At 47.9% G+C, this 21,366-nt stretch overlaps 1 protein-coding gene and 1 non-coding gene across 5 annotated transcripts in view; both read right to left on the reverse strand.

Moving 5' to 3' along the window:
- Positions 1-12,603: 12,603 nt before the first annotated feature.
- Positions 12,604-12,676, reverse strand: TRNAA-AGC (transfer RNA alanine (anticodon AGC)). The gene has a single exon. It is a non-coding gene; the product is annotated as a tRNA-Ala (tRNA).
- Positions 12,677-16,213: 3,537 nt separating this feature from the next.
- Positions 16,214-21,366, reverse strand: part of LOC101953832 (spermatogenesis-associated protein 21-like) — a 35,166-nt gene continuing 30,013 nt past the window's right edge. For 2 of the 4 annotated variants that reach the window (XM_065585510.1, XM_065585508.1), the window contains exons 9-11: positions 20,426-20,613; positions 18,185-18,327; positions 16,214-16,865 (exon numbers count right to left, since the gene is read on the reverse strand). In XM_065585510.1, the coding sequence (XP_065441582.1) occupies positions 16,842-16,865; positions 18,185-18,327; positions 20,426-20,613 (355 nt within the window). In that variant the 3' untranslated portion in view covers positions 16,214-16,841. The remainder of the gene's footprint in view (positions 16,866-18,184; positions 18,328-20,425; positions 20,614-21,366) is intronic. The other 2 variants (XR_010598848.1, XM_065585509.1) reach the window with 2 other exon arrangements.

A 21,366-nucleotide genomic window follows, 5' to 3' on the forward strand; every position in this document is an offset into this window, starting at 1 on the left:
CAATATTCAGTACAGTAAAAAAAATTAAGCAGGATCTTCCAGTGTTCTGTTGTACTAAGTTATTGAAAAGGGGGTAAATAACAAGGAGGACAGAACTTGTAAATGACAACTGTTAGTCAGAAGTAGCACTTAAGCTAGGCAGTGAAAAAAATTAATGTTGACAAATGCCTGGGAATGTATGTTAGAAGGAATAATTTGAAATATTTATACAGGCTGCTGGATTCTAAATTAACCACTGAGAAGAAAGTTGTGGGTGTCTTTATTGCTAGTTCAATGACAAATTCTGGTCTCTGTGGAGCAGCAGTCAAACTGAACAAGGGGGTAGGCTGTATAAGGAATGGAATAGAAAATACTACCAAAAATGTCAACTCATTGAAGTCATGGTACACCACATTTGGAATACTGAGTTCAATTCTGGTTCACCCTATCAAACAATACAGCATATCTAGAGAGGGTTCAGAAATGGGTGTTACTAACTGGTAGAAAAGACGGTTACTCACCGTTGTAACTGTTGTTCTTCGAGATGTGTTGCTCATATCCATTCCATTAGGTGTGTGCGCGCCGCGTGCACGATCGTCGGAAGATTTTTACCCTAGCAACACCGGCGGGTCGGCTGTGGAGCCCCCTAGAGTGGCGCCTTCATGGCGCTGAATATATACCCCAGCCGACCCGGCGCCCCCTCAGTTCCTTCTTGCCGGCTACTCCGACAGTGGGGACGGGGGGCGGGTTTGGAATGGATATGAGCAACACATCTCGAAGAACAACAGTTACAACGGTGAGTAACCGTCTTTTCTTCTTCGAGTGCTTGCTCATATCCATTCCATTAGGTGACTCCCAAGCCCAACTTAGGCGGTGGGGTCGGAGTGAGACATTGCTGTGTGCAAAACCGCTGATCCAAAGGCAGCATCGTCCCTGGACTGCTGCACTAGTGCATAGTGTTCTGTAAACGTGTGGACTGACGACCAAACCGCAGCTCTACAAATGTCCTGGATCGGAACTTGCGCCAGGAAAGCCGTCGAGGAAGCTTGGGCCCTCGTGGAGTGAGCGGTGAGGTGTGGTACTGGGACACCTGCCAGGTCGTAGCAAGTCCGGATGCAAGACGTAATCCAGGAGGATAGGCGTTGTGATGAGACCGGTGAGCCTTTCATTCGGTCGGCCACTGCAACGAAGAGTTGTGTCGTCTTTCTAAAGGGCCTTGTGCGGTCAATATAGAAGGCCAGGGCCCTGCGTACGTCCAGAGAATGCAAACGTTGATCCTGGCGAGAAGCATGTGGTTTAGGGTGAAAGACCGGGAGAAATATATCCTGGTTGATATGAAATGGAGAAACCACCTTAGGGAGAAAGGCAGGATGTGGACGAAGCTGCACTTTATCCTTATGGAAAACTGTGTAAGGGGGCTCGGATGTAAGCGCCCTGAGTTCAGAAACGCGCCTTGCTGAGGTGATGGCTACGAGGAAGGCTGTCTTCCAGGATAGGTACAGAAGTGAACAGGTGGCCAGTGGCTCGAATGGATGACCTGTGAGCTTGGAAAGAACCAGGTTGAGGTCCCACGTCGGAACGGGCTGACGTTGTTGTGGGTACATCCGGTCTAAGCCCTTGAGGAATCTAACGACCATCGGGTTAGAAAATACCGAGGACGCGAGTTCCCCTGGATGGAAGGCCGATATAGCGGCCAGGTGAACACTAATTGAAGATATCGCCAACCCTTGCTGTTTTAGGGAGAGGAGATATTCCAAAATAAGAGGAATAGGTGCGTGCAACGGGGACGTGGCTCGCTGTTCGCACCAACAGGAGAATCGCTTCCACTTGGCCAAGTATGTGGTTCGTGTTGAGGGTTTCCTACTGCTCAGCAGAATCTGTTGGACAGAGTGTGAACACTGTTGCTCTGCCCGGGTGAACCATGGAGCAGCCACGCCGTGAGGTGGAGTGATTGCAGGTCGGGGTGACGCAGGCGACCGTGGTCCTGAGAGATGAGATCCGGGCATAATGGAAGCGGGATCGGTGTCCGAACCGAGAGTTCCAACAGCGTGGTGTACCAATGTTGTCTCGGCCACGCTGGGGCGATCAGAATCACCTGTGCCTGGTCTCTGCGCAATTTGAGCAGTACCTTGTGGACCAGAGGAAACGGAGGGAAGGCATAAAACAGGTGGTCCTTCCATGGAAGGAGAAACGCATCCGAGAGGGAGCCCGGGGCTCGACCTTGCAGGGAGCAGAACATGTGGCACTTCCTGTTGTCTCGAGATGCAAACAGGTCTATCTGGGGAAACCCCCACTTCTGGAAAACGGAATGTATGATGTCCGGACGGATAGACCACTCGTGTGTTTGAAAGGACCTGCTGAGTCGGTCCGCCAGAGTGTTCTGGACTCCAGGGAGGAACGACGCCGTGAGATGGATTGAGTGGGCGATGCAGAAGTCCCACAGGCGAATGGCCTCTTGGCATAGAATTGACGAACGTGCTCCTCCTTGCTTGTTGATGTAAAACATGGCAGTGGTGTTGTCGATGAGAACCAACACACAGCGACCACGTAGGAGGTTGAGAAATGCCTGGCACGCCAGGCGCACCGCCATCAGTTCCCGAACATTGATGTGCAGGGCTAGCTGGGGTGCAGTCCACAGGCCCTGGGTATGGTGCTCGTTGAGATGGGCACCCCAACCCAGAGAAGAAGCGTCTGTGACCAGGTGCAGAGAGGGTTGTGGTGCGTGAAACGGCATCCCCTCGCAAACCACATTGTGATCTAGCCACCACGTGAGGGAGGTCAGGACCGAGTTCGGGATTGTCACCACCATATTCAGGCTGTCCCGATGTGGGCGGTATATTGATGACACCCAGGTCTGGAGTGGGCGAAGCCGAAGTCTGGCATGCCTGGTTACGTACGTGCAGGAAGCCATGTGACCCAGCAGGGTAAGGCACGACCTCACCGTGGTAGTTGGGAAGGCCTTGAGTCCTTGAATGAGGCTCGTGATGGTGCAAAAGCGATTGTGTGGCAGGATGGCTTGTGCGCGTCTGGAGTCTAGAACCGCACCGATGAATTCTATTCTCTGGGTAGGTTCTAGAGTGGATTTGTCCTTGTTGAGTAGGATACCCAACCTGTTGAATGTGTGCACTATTATGTGGACGTGATCGCGAACTTGTTCTTTGGTGCGACCACGTACCAGCCAGTCGTCTAGGTACGGGAACACCTGTATCCCTTGCCGACGAAGGTATGCTGCCACGACAGCCATACATTTCGTAAACACCCTTGGGGCCGAGGATAGGCCGAAGGGAAGGACTGCAAATTGGTAGTGCACCCTGTTTACCACGAATCGCAGGAAGCGTCTGTGAGGCGGGTAAATTGCGATGTGAAAGTATGCGTCTTTCATGTCGAGGGCGGCGAACCAGTCTCCAGGATCGAGGGAAGGGATAATGGTCCCCAGAGAGACCATGCGGAACTTCAACTTTACTACGAATTTGTTGAGTCCGCGCAAGTCCAAGATGGGTCGCAGACCTCCTTTGGACTTGGGAATGAGGAAGTAACGGGAATAGAATCCCCTGCCCCTTAATTCCACTGGAACCTCCTCTATGGCCCCCATAGCGAGGAGCGTAGAAACTTCCTGTAAGAGAAGTTGCTCGTGAGAAGGGTCCCTGAAGAGGGACGGGGAAGGGGGGGAGGAGGGGGGAAAAGAAGAAGAAAACTGGATAGCGTATCCCCTCTCCACCGTGCGGAGGACCCAACGGTCCGAAGTTATAAGGGACCAAGCACGGTGGAAGTGGGAGAGGCGATCCCGAAAGGAGGGGGCTGGATCCTGGGAGATGACTGGGGCGCCGTCCTCGACCGCACCTTCAAAAGTTCTGCCTGGGGCCGGAAGGTGGTCTAGGTGGCCCCTGGTTCTGACCAGGTTGAGGGCCGGTCCACCTTCTTCTACCACCTCGCCCTCGCCTCCGGGCCGAGTCCTGTCTCTGACGAGGCGGGGGGGGGTAGAAGCGCTGAGGCTGCGGCCTAAATGGCCTGCGCTGAGGGCCCACAACATGCATCCCGAGGGAGCGCATGATTGTTCTCGAGTCCTTGAGGCTCTGCAGGCGAGAGTCCGTCTTATCTGAGAACAATCCATGACCCTCAAAAGGCAGATCTTGTAGGGTTTGCTGCAGCTCCGGAGGCAAACCCGAAACCTGAAGCCAGGAGATCCTACGCATAGCGATACCCGAAGCCAGGGTTCTCGCAGCTGAGTCTGCAATGTCCAAGGAGGCCTGCAAGGAGGTCCGAGCCACCTTCTTACCCTCCTCTACCATGGCTCCAAACTCTTCCCTGGACTCTTGGGGAATCAACTCCTTAAACTTCCCCATAGAGTTCCAGGAGTTGAAATTGTAGCGGCTCAGTAGCGCCTGTTGGTTCGCCGCTCTAAGTTGTAGCCCTCCGGCGGAGTAAACCTTACGGCCAAACAGATCGAGCCGCTTAGCCTCTTTTGATTTAGGCGCTGCAGCCTGCTGGCCGTGGCGCTCTCGTGCATTCACTGATTCCACCACCAGTGAACACGGTTGGGGGTGGGTATACAAGTACCCATAGTCCTTAGACGGGACAAAGTATTTCCTTTCCACCCCTCTCGCTGTGGGTGGAATAGAGGCAGGAGTTTGCCATATCGTATCCGCATTCGTTTGGATCGTGCGGATCAGGGGTAACGCCACCCTCGAAGGGGCATCCGCTCCAAGGATATTCACGATCGGGTCGTGCACCTCCACTATCTCCTCCGCCTGCAGGTCCATATTACGGGCCATCCTACGCAGGAGATCCTGGTGAGCCCGAAGATCTATCGGAGGGGGACCCGTACATGAAGTGCCCGCCACTGCCTCATCCGGAGAGGAGGAAGAGGATGCCTCCGGCGGTACCGGATCCAAGGGGGGGTCCTGATCCCCCTGCTCTTGGGCCGGAGCATCACCTGCACTTGGGTCCCTGGTGTCGGGTGGCGTGGACACGGAAGCCTCCATGCCTCCTGGCGGAGGCCGAGAGATGGTGGATTCTGGGGCCCTTCTGACCGAGTGACCCGAGCGAGAGGTCGATGGTATTGGAGCCCCTTGCTCTTGGTGGTACGCCCACGGGGTCCAAAACGACCAGTGAGATGGTCCATGAGAGTGGTCCTCTGCCATCTCTTGCCAGTGGCCGAAATTTTGTTCCTCGGCGTGCCCTTGAGGGGGGTATGCCGATCTCGACAGGTCCTCCGAGGAACGAGACGCCGATCTTGACGGCCATGGCGGTGCCGAGAGAGATGAAACCATCCCGGTGGGCTGCGGTGCCGCACGGTGCCGGTCCGGAGATGATCTATCTCTGCGCGGTGCCGGCGATCGGTGCCGGGACCGCGACCGGTGCCGATGACCTCGTCGGTGCCGGGAGTCGGATCTGGACCTCGACGAGGACCTGGAGTATGCCCGGTGCCGGGAGCGACCCCTCGACGTCGAGCGTCGACCGTAGCGGTGCCGAGAGCTACGTCTCGACGTTGATCGGTGCCGACGATCATATCGGTGCCGAGACGAAGAGCGGTGCCGCGAAGAAGATCTTGGCCGCGAGTACGACCGGTGCCGAGACGATATTCGGTGCCGGGACTGCGAGCGGCGTGGGGACCTGCTTCGGGACCTGGATCGGTGCCGAGGTTCCAGCCCTTGCGATGGAGGGCGCATCAAGGCAGGTTTCCCCCTCGACTGGACCGGGCGAGGCAACGGTGCCGTCGGTGCCGGTGGTTGAGGCGGTGCCGGCTCCGTGAGAGCTATTAAGTCTCTCGCCGCCGCGAAGGTCTCTGGCGTCGACGGGAGGCACTGTATCACCGCCGGTCTCGGTGGAGACGCCGTCTGCACCGGACTCAACGGCCTCGGCGCCGGAGTCGACGGTGCTGGAGGCACCTGTTTCCGGTGCTCCACCGGCGTACGCGGCTCTACCCCCGGCACTGGGGGAGCCAGCGTCTTCGGCACGGAGGTCCCCGTCTTATGGGCTTTCTTATGCCCTGGGGATAATGACCGGCGCCGAGGCACTTGCTGTGCTTGCGGTGCCGACGAGGTCCGGTGCCGGGAAGGCTCATCTGACGCCACTCGCGTGGTCGTCATGGCCGGTGCCGCCGGGGCACTGCGCACCGAGGCGCTAGGTGCCGGGGCCTGACTTGTAGATGGAGTGTCCGGGCTAAGTGCCGCCTCCATCAGGAGTTGCCGGAGCCGAAAGTCCCGCTCCTTCTTGGTCCTCGGTCGGAAGGCCTTACAGATTTTACACTTATCTGTCTGGTGTGACTCTCCCAGGCACTTCAGACAGGAGTCGTGCGGGTCGCTCGTGGGCATAGGTTTAGCGCAGGAGGCGCACAGCTTGAAGCCGGGAGCGTTGGGCATGAGCCCGGCCCCGCGGCCGGGGGAGAAAGGGGGGAGACGACCCCCTTAATCCCCTGGACTACTTAGAACAACTTTAAAACTACTTAACTAATTTACAACAAACTCTAGAACTATAACTATAACTACAACTATGATACAACAAGATAAGCTAGGGAAAGTGGAGAACAGCTAAGCAGCGCTCCACAGTTCCAACGACCGTCAGGGGCGGTAAGAAGGAACTGAGGGGGCGCCGGGTCGGCTGGGGTATATATTCAGCGCCATGAAGGCGCCACTCTAGGGGGCTCCACAGCCGACCCGCCGGTGTTGCTAGGGTAAAAATCTTCCGACGATCGTGCACGCGGCGCGCACACACCTAATGGAATGGATATGAGCAAGCACTCGAAGAAGAATATATTATTATTATGGCAGAGGCCAAGAGCTTACTAGGATAAGATACTAATATGAATAAAATATTTTAAAAGGGGGGGCGGGGGAGAGAGACAAAGATGTTAAACTTTATTCTTTAGACCACAAACCAACCTGTGGTTCATAAGCGTTAAGAATAAACTTATATTTATTTCATGTTGTCCACAACATGTTTTCCTGCTCTTTTCCTTTAAGCATCAGGTAGTGGTCTCGATCAGAGAGGATGCTGGGAATTTCTGTTCATGTGAAGTCTCCATAAAGGAATAGTGTTGTTTTCAATTAATCCAATGTTCACCTCAGTTTATTAAGATGTGTTTAGCTACCCTTCCATATAGGTGATTAAACCTAGCTGTAAATGGGGAAGGGAATGCACAGCAATGAGAGGGCAGTCTCTTGTCTGTCCAAGATCTAACATTCCTAATATCAATAATAAGCAAGAAAACCGTATACAGGCTCCTTTATGCATAAAGTAGCAAAGAGGATATAAGACAAATGTTAAAGATACTTTCCACATCTCCATTAGAGGACATAGCATTGGGAATTACATTGCCTTGGTGCTAAAAGGGAGAAAAGCTGCAGTTAAAGTGGAATGGGACAGCAGAAATTTCTACTCTCCTGGCATGGAATGCTTTCACAAAAGGGGATAAATGGGGAACTAATGGAAATAAGTATTATGTCATAAGATTAGTTCAATAAAGTCAGGAGGGATGGAATAACAAAGCAGTTTAGGGGGGAAAATGTCATTTCACTTCATTGCTAGTTTCTAATTTTGATGCCTGTACTATTCATTTCAATGTACAACTATATTAGATCTACAATGGGCACTGACTTGCTCCTGCACTACTGAAGACAATGGGAGTTTTGTTACTGACTTCCCTAGTAACAGGATTAGATCTTAAGTGAGAGCCAAGTGCCTTATTCCCCGTATCCCCCATAACAAAACTAATATAAAGATTAATATTCTAGGCCAGCCATCTTCACAAAGCCCCAGCTGCATGGTTGATTTCACTGGGGATTGGTCCTGCTTTGAGCAGGGGATTGGATTAGATGACCTCCAGAGGTCCCTTTCAACCCTGATATTCTATGTGGGATTCCACATTAACTTCTCAGACAGCCCTGTGACACTTAAGGTTAGTGCTGAAAAGAGGCACAGCGTACAAAGTAGCTGTGCAGGAAGATTTGATCATACATCCCGCAGTATTTTTGCTTTCTTATCTTTTCAGGTAGTCAGTCAAAATAGGTGTTTTCATAATCCCACAGCTGCCATGGTGCCTGGTAATTCAAGGGGTTTGTCACCTGTATACAGCAGCATCAATTAAAAAAACATTTTGCAGATGTTTCTGACTTTGAAAGAGTAAAGACCACACAGATAAGTCATCCTAAAATAGAACTGGTTCATAACACATGAGTGGTTTGCTTATGATTAAAGAAATAATGTATTCACCCATAGTACAAACTGCTGTAAATATGGAGGTGCTCACCAGCTCTCGTTAAGGATTATCACTTTACAGAACTATATGGAGTAAGATATAACTATACCACAGCCTGTTGCTAGCTTGATTCACCTAACACAAAAGGAATGCTTATAATCACACAGACTGTAAGACTATCATACCAGGCCCTGCATTTTCCTTCGGTAGATGTTTGTATGGCCAGCACAATGTAGCCCCTTATGCTGTTTGGGGTCTCTGAGCACTTGTCAGATTGGTCTTTGGTGACTCAGACCTCTGGCCAAGTCACTCTCTGTCCATGTGCAAAACAAAAACCCCTTCCAGGGTACGCAATCCAGAATGTTCTGCTGCCCTCCCTGGGCTCAGTCTTCTAAAACAGCCCAACAGTGCCCACTCATGGCACTCTCAGTTGGGTATGTCCTTCTCTGTAGCCCTTCCTGGGCTCAGTCCTGCAAAGGTTCTTGCTCTGAGTTGTGGAGGAAAGGACCACGACAGAGTGGAGCAGCTCCCCCATACCCTCCTCCCTGGAGCCTCTTTGCCTTTGAGTCCTCAGTGACCCCAGCTGAACCACTCCTCTTGAACTCAGTTCGCTGATCATAGCTCCCCCCTTAGTTCCAGTAGTGCAACCCCTTTTCTGGGGTGCCACAGTTCTAATTCTCTTCCTCAGGGCATAGCCACTTCCACCCTGTAGTTGGCAGGGGGACCCAATCCCACCCACTGCTCCAGGTCCCAACACAGTGACCCTTTAAGTATTGCAGCCTTATGCTGCATCCCTTTACTAATCACTGCTCTACATTTCTCTGGGTCACTTCCCCATAGCCTGTCTTAGTTGAGTCCAGGCAACTAGCCAGAAGCTCCTTCCTCACTCCCCCGTTCCCTGCCAGTAACCACATGCTTAGTTCCAGCAGCCAGCCAGGAGCCATGCTCAAGCTCCCCCACACCCTTTAAGTCAACCACTCATTTCCCCCACTGCCTGCCAGCAACAGACTGAATTCCTGCTAACCCTGCAGCTCCTTTTATACAAGTCTGATGGGTCCTGATTGGCTTTTCCCTGTAGCCTCTTTGCTGATTGGCTGCTTCCCACACAGCTGCTCTAGGCAGCTTGGAGGACTTCTCAACTGCCCTTTTCTGGGGCAGAATATGGCAGGGCTGTGAGGCCTTGGCAGCTCTTTCATTTTTACATGGCACAGATGCATGTCCCTATCGTGGCCCTTCTCCATGCCCCAAGCAAGTTCCTATGGCTGGAGTGGAACCATGACAGCACAGCCTCCTTTCCTCACAGACCCAGAAGTTCTACCATCTCCCGTGTACTCCAGATAGAAGCGAGTTTGCTGTGTGGAGCCGGCCTGCTCAGCTGGGCAGTTGCTATCTGAGCTCGCCACACCAAGTTAATGATTTAGTCTTAATAGGGTATACCAAGGATATGTATTTGTTCCTGGAAGAAATATAGAAATTCTGCTTGTTCCATGTGACTACGTCATTATCAAAAAGGAAAGTTTTTGCTTTGAATAAAGCTTATATTAAAAGCATTTATATTGTTTTACTGATTTTCAGTTTTGGAATAAATAATCCAGTCAAAATGCATACTGGAAAACATGAGCATCAATCCCACTTCCTCCCACATGCTAAGCAAAGATTTGAGCTCATTCCCCCTCTTCTCAGAACTATTCCAAAGCTGTTTGTAACCAGAAAACTCTGTGCTTTTCCAGTGTATGATATTCTACTGTAACAGTTCATATTTCAACTGTAATAACTTCAGTGTTATTGCTGTAGTGTTGGTCTTTCTACTCACAAAAGAAAAAAAAGTACCTTTTATCTAGCTTCCAACAGTAGACAGTAAAGGCTTTTACTATTATTCACTTATTTCTTTACAACTGCAGTGTTCAGTATTTCATTTTGGAATTAAGCCATGGGGGAAAGGAGAGAACAGCAGAAAAGAAGGTTTTCAGGATATCTGTAATCATTAAAGAGTTCTGATTAAGTTTTAGTTATTTTATTAAATAATCAATGGGACAAATCATTTTGTATTAATTGATTTTCCAATAACAAAAATCAAGTAATTAATTGTGTTTTAATAGCTTTGTGTATGAGCCTTCTTCAGCTAAATAAATATTAATTGAATTTTCTTCTGTTTGTTGCACATACAAGTCTGAGAAACAAGAAATGTAAATTAAAACAAAAAAAAAATCACATAGAAGAATACAGAAGGGTAAAGAAAAAAGGTTTATTTGCTATTTGCTCCCTGCCCCTACACAGCCAAAAAAAAATTTTTAGTGGAGAATGCGGGCATCGATCCCGCTACCTCTCACATGCTAAGCGAGCGCTCTACCATTTGAGCTAATTCCCCCTCTGTGTGTTCCCTGGAGTAGGCTGTTCAGAAAATGTTTTTGAGCAGTTCTCAAATACTGCAAGCTCTCCAATCAGAGAATAAAATAGTGTCTCACGATTCATCATACCCATTTAGCACTAGCAAGGACTCTCAGACAGTTCAGCCTACTCAGGAAGTACAATTCTTTCAAAGAGTAGAATGTTTGTGTCACCTCTGAGAGGCTGTGTCATCAATCTGACCAACCGTGATCTTCACCTGCTCTCATCCTTTTGTTTGTTCAATTAGTTTTTCCACATTCAAACTGAAGTGTTCTGTTGTTTAAAAGCAAGCACATCTGATTACTCCCATTGCAGGCTATATTTTGCCCCTAGGAATCTTCACAGCATTGCTTTAACTTGTCTCTTGAGCACTGAGGTTTACCAACATGCATCTTATTCTCAGAATAAAACACAATGTAACAGCTACTGTCACTGGGTTAATATTCTTTGATCAATAGCAGCAAAATCTGCAACCACTCTCTGTCAGTTTCCCCAGCCACTAATATCACAAGACCACAAGAGGTTCTCTCTTTTTGGAATTAACAAGTCAATTACAGTGGTGGCACAAGAAAAGTTTCTTCCATTTGTGAAAAATCATGCCAGTTTCAAAAGACATTCTATATATTTAAGATAGAGAATACTACGAGCACACAGTTAATGTATTTGCTAACTGATAGGTCTCAACATGTAATTGTAAATGAGATATCATTGAGCAGGTATGTTTCCAGTGGGATCCTGCAGGGATCAATTCCTGGACCTACGCTATTTCAAAATTTTATCAATGACCTGGAAGAAAATAAAATCATTACTGAAAGTTTACAGATGAGACAAAAACTGGGGGAGTGTTTAATAATGAAGAGGACAGGTCAGTGGATTGTGAGCATAACGGACTGATTGGTAAATTGGGCACAAATAAACAATATGCATTTTAATACAGCTAAATGTAAATATAGGAACAAAGGATGTAGGCCATACTTATAGGATGGGAGAGACTATCCTGGGAAGCAGAGACTCTGAAAAGGATTAGAGATTGTGGTGGATAATCAGATGAACATGAGGTCTCAGTACTAGATATGAAAATGCTCACATTCCATGACAACTGAACACATAGTTTATAGAAGAGTAAAATAATGTTAGATAATGCTAATCTGTTCCACCTCATAGTTCGCTGTAACATTCAGTACCTTTCCCAGATCTGAAGAACAGGTCTATGTAAGCTCAAAAGCTTGTCTCTTTCACCAAAAGATGGCACAGTAAGAGATTACCTCACTCATTCTGCCTCTTTAATATAATGTAAAGGTGTTTTTATGGACACCAATTTCTCTTGGAATTGCCACACGCCTCTTGGTCACCTTGCTTTTCCATGCTATAAGAACAGACACATGACATAACCCTCTGCCCTAACCATATTCGCAAATGAGCTGTCCTGATTAAAAAATCATCCCTGACATAGCTTTTACAAAAATTATATTTATACCTGCTATAATGCAACCTCTGTTGAATCGCCTTATCCTTTGCATTGTGCACATTCTTTCAATACTTATGAAAGAAAATAATTTGTGCTGTCAAAATTATGTTTATCTTCAATAAAGAGTTACAAAATATCATTCAAGCATATTGCGAACATCCCTTTATTAAAATGTGGTGGATTCATTTAATATGTACATTTATTTTGACCCCTTACAAAAATGTTAAGAGCAGGATGCACCTAGAATTTAAAAAGAAAATAAGGACAAGTGATTAGAGGGGTGAAATATCAAAGACAAAAATCACAAGCAACAAGTGGCAACCCTCTTGCAGTCCTTTTGTTTCATTTTTTTCAGCTGTCAAGAATTACCTCTCTCTTCTGTGCATGCAGCTGTGATAATCTTCAAGCAAACAGATCACACACCAACCTTCCCACAAAACAAAACGCCCCCAAAAATCGCTTTCTAAAATTAGAAAGCCTCAAGAAATAACTTAAAATATGCATATTCTTCACAATTGAAAAAACGGGTCACTTGGAAATAAATGTTCTCTGATTTAAAAAAAAAACTTTCTGGAGAATGCGGGCATCGATCCCGCTACCTCTCGCATGCTAAGCGAGCGCTCTACCATTTGAGCTAATTCCCCTTACAGAGAAAAGGATTCAGCTATGTGTGAGTCACTGTTTTCTAGCTCCTCTGTTGCCCAAATGATTCAGGGGAAATGACACTGTAATCTTCTCAGGCACCATAAAGCCTGGGTTTCCAGCACAAGTTATTTCGGAAGGAACATTCTGCTTTGCAGCCAAGAATAACAATACGGAGCTCAAATTGTTACCAGATTATTAGTCGGACTAAAACCCATAGTCTTTACAAGAGACTGCAGAAATTGTTTATTTTAGGACAATTCCTCAGATCTTTACAAGCAAGCAAAAACAATTTGGATTTTATTAAGACGAGTTTTGCTGGAGTAAAATAGGAGTCAAGAGCTCAGTGTTTGACTGGTTACAAATTAGCCAACTCAGCTGTAACTGGATCACACACCTTTTCAAAACAGGTCTGCGTAGCCAAACGACGTGTAGACTCATCTGCACAACCGAACAGTTATCACACTTAAGCTGTATCATGTGGCTCTTAAAAAAAATTATATAAGTATCTCAACAGATTTGAATTAAAAGTAATTAACAGGCTACACAGAATTTTTCCCCAGTATAACAGGAATCCCTGGATAGCAACAAGCCAGCCAAATCGCTCTAATACCCTTCACACAGCCACTATTGTGGTAGGTGTAGCTGGGGGAAAACAGCATGGCTGTACTGCCCCTGAGATCTTCAGTGACCGTTTGGGGCTGTGGGAAGTAAGGTGTACATTAAACAAAAGGTAAAATCAGCTCCCAGCCAGTCCCAAAACTGAGAGCTGCAAAAGGTACCTTCGTTTTTCCCTTGGGTCCTGCACTTCCCACAGCTTGGCTGAACCCAAGAATTGAGGCCACTGTGGTTATTGGAGAATCTTCTACGAGTATATTCCCATTCATCTCTACTTCTATTTTTCTGTACTTTTTCATGTTCCCCTTTTTAAAAATACTGTATTGATTTTTAAAGTAAAAATACTCTATTCAATGCAGAAAGAAAAGGAATTATGACTATTTAACAAACAAGGGAAGTAGTTAAATTATTAGTCACTTCAATACACACTTTCCAAATATATTATCAACCTGGCCAGCAGTGAAAAATGGGTGTAACAAATAACTTATTTCACTATAGCAAGTGTGTAGGGTGCAATAACATGAAATAGTGCATACAAGGAATAAATCCCTATCTTTCCACAGAACAAGTACATCATGGACAGTGCATGCTTCTTCATGTTGTCCCACCAATCTGACTCACCCCTAGCCTTGAGACCACCTCTGGGGTGAAAGGGTAGTTAAGTCTCCCAACCCCATTCAGTCCTTAGTCTCCCTGCTGAGACTGCCAACAAAGGTGTCATTATTACCATTTGTGTAGTGATTTTTGGACAAGTGTTCACATTACACTTGGACTTAAAAATACAACAAATGTACTGAACTATTTGTATTTGTATTATGTCTTCATGGGATTTAAAACTATACAAAATTATACATCAACATTTCAAAAGCTACAGGCAAGTAAAAAGATTTACAAAAACTAAATCCTGAACTCTTCCACATCTATTCTCCTTAGAAATCATGTGGCTTCTTGTATATCTATGTTTTCCTTTAGATGAAACAAATTCCTCTCATATTAGGGTTACCATACGTCCGGATTTCCCTGGACATGTCAAGCTTTTTGGTACTCAAATCCCCGTCCGGGGGAAATTTCCAAAAAGCCGGACATGTCCAGGGAAATAGGGAGGCAGCATAAGCCAGGGTCCGCCCGGCCCCAGCCCGATCCGCCGGTGTAGCGGGTGGTCCGCAGCGCAGCCCAGCCACGCGGCTACATTGTAGCGAGCTCGGGCAGGGGAAGGAGGGGGCGCAGCCATAGAAGGCGGCGAAGGGGCCGCTGCTGCTCTCGGAGGCTGGGTGGACTGCGCGCCCCAGCCGAGCCTGCTGGACCACGGGGAGGCTGGGCCCAGCCAGCGGCTCGGGCTTCCCTCATGGGCGGGGACTCCCCGGCCACTCAGGGACCCTTCCTGAGGCCCCGTCACCCCATGCGGCAGGAAGGAGGCTGCGACGTGGGGCAGGGAGTGCGGCGTTTGCCAGGGCTGCAGGGACCCACGCTGACCCGGTCGCCGCTGAGCATCCGAAGCCCCCGCCAGGCAGAGGCTGCTGGGTGAGCGGGGGAGCAGGGCAGATGGGGGTGGGGGGTGCAGAGGCTGCAGGGAGAGGAGGAGCAGGGCAGGCAGGGGCAGGGGGGCACAGGGGCAGGGCAGGCAGGGGGCGCAGAGGCTGCAGGGGCGGGGGGTGCAGGGGCTGCAGGGGGCACAGAGGCTGCAGGGGCAGGGGCGGGCAGGAGGGTGCAGAGGCTGCAGGGTGAGGAGGAGCAGGGCACGCGAGGGCAGGGGGGCGCAGGGGCTGCAGGGCGAGGAGGAGCAGGGCACGCAGGGCAGGCGGTGGGGTGCAGAGGCTGCAGGCCGAGGAGGAGCAGGGCAGGCAGGGGCATAGAGGCTGCAGGGGCAGGGGGGTGCAGGGGCTGCAGGGCCAGTGGGGAGTAGGGGGCCCAGAAGCTGCAGGGGCAGGGGGGGTGCAGAGCGAGCAGGGAAGCACTTAGCCACCCCCAACCAAGATCAGAGCAGGAGGGAGGAGGGGGAATGCGGGGTGCTCAGAGGAGGGGGCAGAGTTGGGGCAGGGACTTTGGGGAAGGGGTTGGAATGGGGGCGGGGAAGGGGCGGAGTTGGGGTGGGGCCGGGGGCGGGACTGGGTCCCCGTGGAGTGTCCTCTTTTTTAAATGTTTGAATATGGTAACCCTATCTCATATATTACATTCATCAATGTTGTCAGTCATCTTCTAAATATTGTGCTCTTTAGAAGTAATTTCTGTCATATCAACATACCAATCTCTTCAAACTAGAACTCAAAGATTCCTCAAGCCTGAAGTATCAATCTCTTGCATAACCCAAGATAATTGCAGTTCATCTTGAAAAGATTTTTGTAGTCCTATTTACTGATGAAACCTCATGTAGCAAATATTTCATTTTCATATTGCACTCCTGGACACTTGTTTAAATATGTTCTACTTGGACAATGAAGGGCAGAGGCGGCTCCAGGCACCAGCGCTCCAAGCGCGTGCCTGGGGCGGCAAGCCGCAGGGGGGCGGCCTGACAGTCAGTATGAGGGCGGCAGTCAAGCTGCCTTTGGCAGCATGCCTGCGGGAGGTCCGCCGGTCCCGTGGCTTCGGCAGCAATTCGGCAGCGGGTACGCCGAAGGCGTGGGACCGGTGGACCTCCCGCAGGCATGCTGCCGAATCCGCGTTACCAGTGGACCTCCCACAGGCATGCCGCCGAAGGCTGCCTCACTGCTGTGCTTGGGGCAGCGAAATACATAGAGCCGCCCCTGATGAAGGGTGCTGGTAATATGGGAAACAGGATGGTAATTTGTCATATTATTTGGCAATATATTAGTATTAGAAATTCCTGGTCAAGTATTACTGGTGTTCACTTCTGGGGGAATTCTGCACCAAAAAATTAAAAATTCTGCATATTTTATTTCTCAAAATAACACTATATAATCATACCAGTTTCAATCATTTTGGTCATTTATTTCAACATACCTGTCAGCAACTATGTCTGTAACAATACAGACAAAAAAAATTCACCCAGCAGAAGAGAGTTAAAGAAACCCATATGACAATCCAGTGCCTGTATCTCTGCTACCTCCACCCACCCCCGCAGAGCCCAGCCAGGGAGCCAGATACTACACCCTACCCCCAAGAGCCCAGCTGCAGGGTGTCCCCAATCCAGACACTTGTCCCCAACCCTCGCAGCCCAGCTGCGCACCCCTCGCCAGCCCAGACACTTGCACACTTTCCCCCAGAGCCCAGCCCGCAGAGTGCCCCCAAGGCCCTGACACTTGCACCCTTCCCCCAAGGGGCCAGCTGCGCCGCCCCCCACTTCCCCACAGCCCAGACACACACACACACACCCTACCGCCCCACTGCCCAGCTGCAGGAGTAAGTGTTATAGAAATATACTGAATCATAAAGTAGTGGATGAATCAGAATTACATTTGTTACATATGCCTTTCTTGTTGTATAGTATTGAGCTTGGATAGTTTTTGGCTAGAGTTTCAGAGTATTCATTATCGAAAATGAAGAAAGAATTCATACATTCAGAACTGGGTGAGCTTGCACATGCAGTTCTGCTCACTGATTTGCTGTTCCAGGTCTCTGGAAAAAAAAGAGTCAGAGGTCAGTTTCAGAAAGGAGGATTTCCCTCCCTTTTGCTTACAATTATAGGGCGTGACTATTCTCACATTGGTGTAAAAAGAATAACTCTTTACATCAATTTCGTTACTTCAGATTCTAATCTCATACTGATATATATTAGATCATTAGCCTTTCTTTGCCATCAAGATAAATGGGACACTAAAACAGACAAAGAGGCGGTGATGGGATGAAGCAAGGATGGAGGGGTGCATATTGTGGAATGGGGTCCTGGATTTTTACTTATTTCTCATTCAGAGTTTGTATGGGAATGGGAACTTTGCCAGCCCACTATGCATGACACGTTAGGCTGATGTGCACAAAAATCAAATCTCCAGCTCCTTCGCTGCTTCACTCCCCCACCTCCTTGTTTTCAGTGCCATCTATCCTCTGTTTACACATTTGGGATTGTCCAGGATAAACCTTAAGCACTTGGACAGGTATTTGCTAATTCAAAGTGTCTATAATTAATTATTTATGTAAACACTATGGTGAACTGTGTGTTCACTTAACATGTACAGGGAGAAAGAAGCAGTCCGTAGCTGGAGAGCCAAATAGCTGTGAGTTTGTTTGTTTAACCCTCCCCGCCTCACTCCCTCCCCAAAAGGGAAACTTGGGAATTTTGTTTCTGTCCTGAATAAAGGAGGAATGCAGATGTGGGAAAGAGTTTAGGTGATTTTATTTGTTTGCTTTGACCCAGAAGAAAGAGGGAATCAAGGAGTTTTGCTTAATCCTCAGACAAAAGGAATCGGGGAACTCCATTGTTTCTTTGACCCTGGAAAGGGGGAACTTTAGGACTATATTTATTGTATGCCCTAAAGAAAACACTTCTTGTTTCAGTTTCCTTTCTTATTTGACTGAGATTCTTTAGGGCAGAATGACCACTCACATGTAGGGACATTCCATATATTCCCCCTCTTTTCCCACTGCCTCTCCAATATTCAGAATACTAACTGAACTCCAGTCTTTGAAGGATAGCTGGTTAGAGTCCAAATAAATATATTTTCTCCTTATAAGTGGGATTATCTTTATTCTATTGTAGTACTCTGAAATTACCCCTAAATTCTGTAGAACCAAATACGTAAATAAAACTCAACTCATCCACTTCCCACGAGACATAAAATTCATGGCATGATATCGTAGGGGGCCTTACACTCATTGAGGCTGAAGGATTGTACCCTACAGACAGTATATTCTTCAGTGCTTTGACCAGCCTAGTTTTACCATCAAGACAGCTGTGAAGTTTTACAGTAGTTTTCCCAGAGAGAAGTCCCTATTCTCACCTGTCTGTCCTCAGAATTAGGGTTGGACTCCTTATTGCTCTTTTCCCCCAACATAGGTCTGTGTCTCAGAGGCTTCAATCTCACTCTCCTGTCCTGGCAGGTTCGTAACGAGCGTGGTATTGTGGCATAAGGGCTATCAGACACTAGCAAAAGGGAAAAAATACGAAAGGAATTAGCAAGACACAAAGGTTTGACTGGAAATCTGAAATACACGTGTAATATATGGCTGCATGTGTCCTATTGTGAGATGGTTATGAACATAACCATCCACAGAAAGGGAAATTTAGGTTAGAAATTAAGAAAAACTTCTTACCTCTAAGTGTAGTTAAAAACTGGAACAAATTACCTAGGTTGTGGAATTCCTGTCATTGGAGGTTTTTAAGAGCAGGTTAGTCAAACATCTGACTGGGATGGTCTAGATAATACTTAGTTCTGCCTCAGTGCAGGGAACTGGACTAGATGTGCCTTCCAGTCCTACATTTTTATGACATTATTGTGACAATGGGATTGGAGGGGTCAGGACAGTCTGCAAACCTATTTCTGGCCTCCAATAAGAGCACCCCACCCATCACCAGGTTCTCTATAACATGGTTTGCAGTATCAGAGCTCCTTTGTTCCAGTTGAGTTCCATCACAATCATTGCTCTTCTCTTCAGACAAGCAAGGGCTACAGTTTAAACAACACAAATCCATCCCTTTCTCCTTTTCTTGTCACACATCCACAGTAAGAAGCATTGCACCCAACCCTTTCTCTATTACACTTTTCTATACTCTGCCATGCAGTGGAATTTGGGAACCTCAGAATCTTGGTGCCAGACAATCTGCCAGAGTCTGAACTACATACAAAGCACCAAATGATTTAACTGAGAAGTGCCCAGCCGAGACACAACTAGGCCCAAGTTCATACTTAAGATAATATGGTAATAATAATAGTTTTAGATTTAAAGCATATCCACTTCCCTCCCTGCCACCCAGGCAGTCAGAAAACTGTACAATAGTCTCTAAGGTCCCACAAGTACTCCTGTTTTTTAATAAAATGAATATAAATCAAAGGAAACTGACTTAGGAAAAATGTTAGGAGAAAAAAGAAGGGGAAGGAAATCTCTGAAAGCCCAGGGGTGGAGGAGGAGGGAACTGGAAGACCACTGGGGAGTCAGGGAACAGGAGGAAAAGTCACAAGCAGGCACCCTCAAGGTGATAAGCACTCTAAATTTGACCTCACTTTTCCATTTGCCAAATCCAGTATCGCCAACTTCAAGAGATCAAAAATCATGAGTCAGACCCCCCAAAACCATGAGATTGGCCCGAAAAATCATGACTTTAAAGAAAAACAACAACATTATATTGTGTTTTTTAGGCCAGTCTCTTGATTTTTGAACCACACCCCGTCCATCCCCAGGGTGTGTGCATGTGACAATTAGTGTTGCCTGCTCTCCCACATGTACTGGATAACATGATTTTGGCCCCTGCTGCAGGTGCTCTCACCCCCACATCTGCCTGTCTCCTACCCAGCAATTAATTCTGTCCCCCAGTCCGCCATCAGTTATGTTCCCCACCCAACCTCCCTCAATTCAGCCCCCATCATCACTACCCCATCAGTTCAGCCCCCACAACCCCATCAAACCCCACTGCCCACAGCTCACCCTCTCGGCAGTCACTCCATCTGCTTAGAACCCACCATCACCATCAATACAGCCCCCCCATCAGCTCCCACCATACTCACTTCAGCCCCCCTGCAGCCCCCAAGCCATAGTTCAGCCCTCCCAGCCTCACCTCTGCTCCTCTTAGGGTTCTTCACCCTCCCCAGGCCACGTCCCAGGCTGACAGCCAGAGCCCTGTCACCTGGGGCTGACAGCCAGAGCTCCACTGCACAAAATCCTGAGATTTGAGAGTTCTATTGTGAGATCATGAGTGAGGCTTAATTTTACTTAGAAATCACATCTCTCATGATAAATTCGTGAGAGATGGCATGTCTGCAAATCCTCCTGCAATGTCAAGCACTTCCAAATCCCCTTTCCCTTGCCGCCAGCACTGACAAGTACTCCAACTTCCAAACCTTACATACTCCTTCCTCCCATTAGCAAGCCTCATTCTCAATCTGACCTACTTTTTCCACACTGTGCACCAATGACAATATGTGCCCCTAAAAGAAAGGTGTTCTAATTTTCCATATCAAAACATGGTCAGCTAAGGAGAGTTAAATTAAAGTGATTATGCACAAAGAGAATATAATAGTTCTTACAGCTGGCAGTATCACTCAGGCTGTGTAGAGATGTCAACAGTTGGCTGGTGGGGAGCCCTATTAGCCGAGAAGCCTGGCAAAAATAAGTAAGACCATTGCATTTTCTATTCGGTGAGGTCTTCGGGTAGTCAGTGGGACTCTTCCGCTGAAAGCTCCTCCAGAAGTTTCTTTGCTTTATCTCATAATAACTAGGAAAATAAAACTCAGTTACTATACCCTGAGGATGAAATTATGAACACACCATGGACCAAGGGCAATTTTTTCAAAAGTGCCAAAATGACTTGGGCTCGTAGGTCTAATTTCCAAAAGTCACTTAGGCTCCTTTGGCTATTGGTGTGTTTTGTATGAAAACAACAGAAAGATTATATTAAAAATATCTGTGTTGAGATCAGCAGAAGGCCTGAATAACATGGCTGCCTGTAGCCTGAGCTTTGAGGGGATAGCAAAGGAATCTGCCTCCACTGATGCCCAAAACCTACTAAATTCCACAAAAGAAAAGCACAGAGTTGCAAGGATGGATTTGCAAAGAAAATAAAAAAAAATTAAAAAGATACCTCACTGAAAATAGTGTTTCTGGCTCACAGCATGGAGAGACCTCTCAGACGCCACATGAAGATTTTGCAGCCAAATCAGACAGATATGCCAGGGCTGACAAAACTCAAATGGCAACCAAAACAGATGTTCTGGAGATGATCTCTGAGTTTAAGGCCATGAGAGATGATCTGATGACCAAACTTCTTGTAGTAAAGTAGGAAGTTGCAGACTTGGAAGAGCAAGTCACTGTGCTAGAGACTGGCCTCAGAGAAGCAAGTGAGAGAGAAAAGAGCTGCAGAGCCACAGGGTATCTGAACCTCGAGTCTCTCCACCTGACTGTATGAATGATTTGTGGTTAAAAACTCATGAGAAATCATGTTCCCATGAGGTCCAGGCCATCCTGATGA

Source organism: Chrysemys picta, chromosome 2 (assembly GCF_011386835.1).
Source record: "Chrysemys picta bellii isolate R12L10 chromosome 2, ASM1138683v2, whole genome shotgun sequence".
Lineage (NCBI taxonomy): Eukaryota > Metazoa > Chordata > Testudines > Emydidae > Chrysemys > Chrysemys picta.